Here is a 6,598-nt window from a genome sequence, read left to right on the forward strand (position 1 = left end):
GTAATAAGTTTATAGATTTTTTTTTTTTTTTTTATAAAATATACATAATTTATAATTTAATATTTTTTTAAAAAACATCTACAGATATTTAGAAATATAAATCGTCTGATTGATGACCGCGATAGATGATAGTAGTTGTCCATCAATATTTATCAATAATATTTTATTATGTTTATAAATATTTTAATTGATTTTAGACTGATTAAAGTAGCATTAGCGAAAGAAATTATAATTTAATCCTCCGCGGCTTATCCTGAAACACGGTTTTAGCAATTCCACGTGTACCGAAGTGAGGTTGGTTGCACAGAAATTCTATAAATCCAGGACTCTGTATTTGTTATAAAAAAGGAAAAAGAGAGAATAGAAAGAAAAGAGAGAATATAGTGTAGGATGAAATTTTCAGAAAGATTATAAAAAATCAAAACAATTGAATTATTGGAATCTATTCGCCCATCTCTATCCGGAAGCCATGGGAGCTCTCTCCGAGTTCTTCTCCCACCTCCACACAATGACCGCAGTCTTCTTCACCCTTTTACTTCTCGAATTCGTTATTCTCATTCGTACCATCTTCGGCTTGAGACCTAACGCCGACAAGCGCGTAGTCACGACGGCGCAGTTTTTGAAACTCATCGAGGAGAAGAATCCCACGATTCGATTCTCCAATAAGCTCACCTCCAGTATTGCCGATCAGTGTGCCGTTTGCCTCTCTGAATTTGAGGAAGGGGAGAAGGTACGGAAATTGCAATGTAACCACACTTTTCACAAGGATTGCCTCGATAATTGGTTGAAACTCTGTTTCGCTACCTGTCCGCTTTGCCGGAGTAAGGTTTTGCCGGACGATATTGTCGCCGGCTACCACAGGCTGCGAGACCGTGTGGAGTACGACGGCAGTGACGAGGAGCTCATCTTTTTGTTATCGGCATTACATGGTAACAGTATATATAGATTTTTCTAGGGCGAAATGCCAATTTTTATTTTGTTTATCACAGAATAGAATTAAATAACATAGAATGTTGATTCTCTGTAGATTAACTAGGGAAATATTGTTTTCTCCCTTCATTGACGAGCAATAGCATTAGGGAACAGCTCGTTTCTGGTTCGATTGATCTGTAGCTAGATCGAGATAAATCGTGTATGTTTCTCTTTATTTGCAATTACGCAAGCCAACTGTTTGATGCTTTGTTTGCATGATTGCTTCCTACTCTTCCTGGTTATTCGTCAACGAATCATTAATTTTGGGGACAGCCAATTTACTTCTTGATGGGGACCTTTGTTCCCAATAAAAAACTGAAATCCGCTGTAAAATCATCCAAATCACAACAACTTTTCTCCATCAGGAAGTTTACTTGGGCTAATCTAAAGGATCTATTAAAAAATTTTAGATGTTTGTTAGTTAGATAATCTATTAGTCTCTTTTGATGGGGGGGGCTTGTTGTCTCTGTAGGGCCAAGAGTTATGGTGCAAACTTAACTTATAATTATAGTAGATGTGAGTTGGTGATCTAATTTATGGTGCTCTTACAATGTAACTAAAATGGTATGTGATGGCATTTATTAAGAATATAGAGTGAAAGAAGTAGCAATCGAAATTTGATGGATTTTATCTTGTTATTTCCATGGGGGGTTTAGGTGGAGATGGTAGGAGGACTTAATGCTGTGTTTGTGGTCTGTAACTAAACGCAGAACAAACTGATTGAGCTTATCTTCTCTGTAGTTAAACCCTAATAGTGAAAGTGAAAACCTCCCATGTTGGAAACTTGAAAACTAGAGAAATTCCCATTACACCATTATACAAGAGAAACACTCTTACAAGTTTTATGGCACTCACACAACTAGCCTTAGTACTTAGTATACAAGTTTGAACTGTTTCTCATTGGGATGATTTGGAACTAAAGTTGTAGACTCCTTTTTCAATATTTGGATCTCATTATTTCCTTGTACCTTTTAGATGTTGGAGTTTTGTTCTTCTAATATTTTGCAAAAACTGCACAGCTTAGGACATGGTTAATCGGTAGTCTTGTCTGATAAAACAATATTTAAGAGACATGATTAGGTCAGGTGAGTTGTAGCATTAAGTTTATTGCGTGGTTTAAGGAATAACAAGTTTTAGATGGTCAAGCCAAATACCATTTCACTGTTGTTTAGGACTGTTTCTGAGAATAAGTTTGAAACATATCCTAACTGGAATCCTAAATGGTTGTGGAGCTACAGTAGTTCGCATGATGTACTGAATTGTTCTGTATGTCGGACACTCGCAAAAGTTGAAATGGTAACAGGCAAAATCTCGTGGTGGAGCAGCGAAGGGTAATTCAAAAGATTTGACATTAATGTCAGATTCAAAAAAGTAGATGAACGACTTCAATAGTAAAGTGGTCGTACCGAACCGGAATAACGCACAAGGGGGAGATGAAACCTTATCTATTTGGGATAATTGGGGTGGTTGATTATTTTTTTTATTTTATTTTATTTTTTTAAATAAAAAAATAGGGGGGAATTTGTTGCATATTGCAGTTGCCCTTTCTTAACCATGAAATATATTTTTGAAAGTAAAGAAGTATGGCTCCGTTCACGAGTGTGATAAGATGCAACTGATTCTATTGGAAAAGAGTAATATTTGGGTGCAGGTGTTGAACTCATTTTCATGTATCTCCTTCAATCATAAAAGAAAGGGAAAAAAAAAGAGATTGAAATATACTCGGTGCATCCCAGGTTGCACTTGTCTTTGTATAGCTTATCCAAGTGCTCCATGATGGAATATGTTACATATAGTTGTTGCCATTTCTTGACCATGGAGTATATTGTTGAAAGTTAAAAATGAGGCTCCATTGAGATCACGAGTTTGTAAAATGCAATTGATTCCTTTGGGAAAGAGTAATATTTAGATGTAAGTGTTGCACTCATTTTCATGTATATCTTTCAATCACAGAAAAAAAAATAAAAAAAAGATTGAAACATACTTGATGCATTCCAGTCGACACCTATCTCTGTATAGCTTATTCAAATGCTCAATCATGGAATATGCTGCATATTGTCATTGTCCTTTTTTAACCATGGAATATATTATTGAAAGTTAAAAATAAGACTCCATTTAGCTCATGAGCTTGGTAAGATGTAATTGATCCCATTGAGAAAGAGTGATATTTAGGTGCAAATGCTGCACTCATCTTCATATATTCACTTCAATCACAAAAGAAAAAATTTGAAACATGAATTGCAAAATCCAAGTACTCAATCACATTCTTTTTCAGAAAAAATATTTTAAAAATATTTTTTCCTTGATGACTAAAGGAGGAGTGCAATCAGGTTGTACCATTTATGACTGAAAAAAAACTATTATTTTAAAAAGAAAATTTTGTCATAAAACTTATGATTGAGCATTTGGATGTAATACGAAAATAATTATAATCTCAAAAGCATCTAAGCAAGCATTTTATTGAGAAGTTAGCCGAAACGAGGGCTGCTAGAGTTTACCATTATGTTAGTGGTGTTTTGAATTATACTCGTTTATTATGAGATTAAATTGTGTTAGATCTGTCATTGAAGATGGAAACAATTTAATGACTTGATTTAAAGTTGAAAGCTGTTATATACGTTGGTATATTGAAGTCAATAAATATATATTATATAAAGAAGTAATCTTTTAAAACACATGGTTATCAATTCCAAGCTTCCAGCGCCTGCCGGCAAATATTATTATTTGTAATTTGGTTTTGAGTTGAAAATTAGGGACATAATATTAGCTCAATAAGTATGAAATGATTATAAATTGATTAAAAAATTTGTTTAATAATAATTAAAGACTAATCATTATTTTTTTGTACATCAAATCAACCACTATCCCATTAAATAGTTAATAAGTTTTAAGGAAAAAAAAGTCATATTTCTAATCGTCTTTTTCAATGTTAATTTTGTAATTTGCGTGGGAGTACATATTTACAATTATTTACAAATTCGTTGTTAAACATATGAAATTTATCTTCATTTTTTCTTTCTAAATAAAATAACTAGTTGTAAATTACAACATTTTGTCAAAACATTTACTCAACTAAAAGTTGAAATTGAAAATCAATTTTCACCCCCACTATATGTTGTTGATCTCTTCCGATTTTTTTTTATTTTTTTTTTATTTTTTTATTTTTAAAAAAAATTTAATTTTCGTATTGATGCCAATAGATATTGTCTTTTTCTAATTTTATTCCAACATCAGTATCTAAAATTATTTTAAATGAAATTAATAAATAAGTTCTTTTAATCCTTTTTTATCCAATATTTATAGTGGCAATAATTTGAAATTATTTTTTTTCTAATATTTCATGGATTTATGAATTTATATTGGAAACATCAAACATAGATAAAGTTTCCAGGTCATCTTCGAAATTTTGAAAATACCAAAAATTAAAATAACGATTCAATATGTTGTTGGATATTAAGACTTTAACTGAAGCACCAAAATACTGAAAATGATTTATTTAAAAGTGTTGAAAAAAATATGCTCGTTTATTAATTATATTTTTACAATCATCTTTCTGAAATTTCCAACAAGTTCTAGTTTTTCAAAAGTTATTTGTTAAAACTAAATTCAAAAAGTGGAAAATCAAAGTTTGACCGTGTAATAAATTTATTTCTCGAGTTTAACAAATCAGGTTTAGTCACCAATAATTTTTTAAATATCAAATACCTTTTTAAAATCATTTTGAAAATATCAATTAAATCTTGGAACAAACAACTTTTTTCTTAGAAAACTGTAATTATTATGGCGGATTAAATTAAAATTTTCATCTAAGTTCGATAGGAGATTAAATTACAAATTTCACTAAAAACATATCTATGCCACTCGTCAAAGCAAACACAATTCAGTAGTAATTGATATACATATATATTTTTTAATTAGAGGATGAAATTTATATTTTATATTAGATTTAAATAAAAACAGGAAAAAAGAACCAAAATTGACGAAATTTTGGATAAACAAGATACCCTCGCAAATAAGACACAAATGTCACCATAAGAAGCTTTACAACGATTTGATTTAAACTGTTAATTTAAAGCGATCGGAAAATTGAGAAATGTAATTCTTTAGTGTATTCATCAATTCCACTTTTCACAAAATATATTCTCAACACGATTTTATTAGATGATATAATATTATCAATTAAGTTTTTTAATTAACGAGTGATTTAATATGGTATCGAAATATGTGACCTAAAATTTATGAGAACATAGTTTAACGTTTGTGGTTCTAATCTTCCAATTCATATAGCATAAATTTACTTAGAATGTTTGAGCTTAACGGAGTCCGTTTACCCTATTAATACGAAGTTTCATCATGTCTTTGAGTTGATCTCAACATGGACTCATCGATCCACCATATATCAGATTCAAAAGCAAACCCTAATGATGAACTCTCTCGATGATTTCTTGAAATCCAAATCATCCCATCTTTTCCCCAACATTCAAATGGTTAATTCAAGCCCATAATAATCATAATACAACCCACCATTTTTCTCTCGAATTCAAAAGCATTTCGAAAGTAATAGAATTAAAAAAAAATGTACAGATTTGAGAGACAGATGAGAAAACATTTACAGTATATGGCAAATTTAAAAAACAGAGCAACTCAAGCCGAGAAGAATCCGGTGGAAGCAGCTCGCCCAATTTGAGATTTGGGTTCAAAAACCCATTTGAATTCCGAAATCTGTGAATTCTGTTTTGCCATTTCCATCATCTTCTTCATCCTAATCGAAGTAGCAGTTGCAGAGATAGAAACCCCAGAAGCCAAATCTTGAAGCTCTTGCTTCTCCTGAACTTGCGTTGGATTCTTCATCCTTCTCTCGTATTCCTCTGCTACAAGAATTGCAATATCCGCCATGGCTATGATTTTCGAAGCTCGTAGTTGATTTGAAACCCTTTGAGGAGGAGGAGATAAATTTATATTCAGATTGAGGCATGAATATGATTGTGGATAAGGCTGACAAGTCGGTGTATTGTGTATAAAAAAAGGTGAACTGATGACTGAGTCTGGTTTTTTGGGCATTTTGCTTTTCTACTTTTCCTGTGGGTGGACCCTTATGGAGAAACGGATTGTATTGTATCTATAAAATAATGTGCATATTTTATTGAAGGCTCTTATTGATAGTACCAAATAAAGGGATTTCTTGATGAGAAAGTTGGGATAGTTGAGTATCCAAGTTTGACAAAATGGATACTAACTCATTTAGTTTTGAGATGAAACTAAAGTTCAAATAGGTATAGTTAGATATCGTACGATTATCAATATTTGTTTAAGTGTGACAAATGTTATATATGATGTCTCTGTACTGGTGGTTTTCTAGTAAAGGATGTTCTCCGAAAATGCTGATTCTGTAAAATGTTTTCCTTATCAAATTTTTTCTTCTGCAATATTATTTGTAGATCTCTTTCCTTTTTTTTTTCTTCTTCTGTGTTTGGTTAGGGTTGGCTGTTTTTGTTTTAAGAAACAACATTGTGCTTTACTGTTGTGAATGTTCGGTCATGATTGCAGGAAGGAGAAAGAGTTGTATTGCTTGGAAACATACTCCGAGTTGCTTACTGCTTGTGTATCGTGATTCATCGAGAAGGGT

The 6,598-nt window shown here is 31.9% G+C and overlaps 2 protein-coding genes across 2 annotated transcripts; one reads left to right on the top strand and one right to left on the bottom strand.

The window, feature by feature from the left end:
* Window positions 1-339: 339 nt before the first annotated feature.
* On the top strand, window positions 340-1,188 carry LOC120074510 (E3 ubiquitin-protein ligase RHA2B-like). Its single transcript, XM_039027660.2, has one exon. It carries the CDS (start codon window positions 470-472, stop codon window positions 953-955), a length of 486 nt encoding a protein of 161 aa, XP_038883588.2. The 5' UTR covers window positions 340-469; the 3' UTR covers window positions 956-1,188.
* A 4,251-nt stretch (window positions 1,189-5,439) lies between these two features.
* Window positions 5,440-6,008, bottom strand: LOC120073972 (uncharacterized). The gene has a single exon (XM_039026908.2). It carries the CDS (start codon window positions 5,866-5,868, stop codon window positions 5,617-5,619), a length of 252 nt encoding a protein of 83 aa, XP_038882836.1. The 5' UTR covers window positions 5,869-6,008; the 3' UTR covers window positions 5,440-5,616.
* Window positions 6,009-6,598: the final 590 nt, after the last annotated feature.

This window comes from Benincasa hispida, chromosome 3, assembly GCF_027475165.1.
Source record: "Benincasa hispida cultivar pf3 chromosome 3, pf3_genome.v1.1, whole genome shotgun sequence".
NCBI classification, from domain to species: domain Eukaryota; kingdom Viridiplantae; phylum Streptophyta; class Magnoliopsida; order Cucurbitales; family Cucurbitaceae; genus Benincasa; species Benincasa hispida.

Coding starts and splice junctions, on each gene's coding strand:
- LOC120074510 (XM_039027660.2), top strand. CDS start 470: ATGGGAGCTCTCTCCGAGTTCTTCTCCCACCTCCACACAATGACCGCA.
- LOC120073972 (XM_039026908.2), bottom strand. CDS start 5,868: ATGGCGGATATTGCAATTCTTGTAGCAGAGGAATACGAGAGAAGGATG.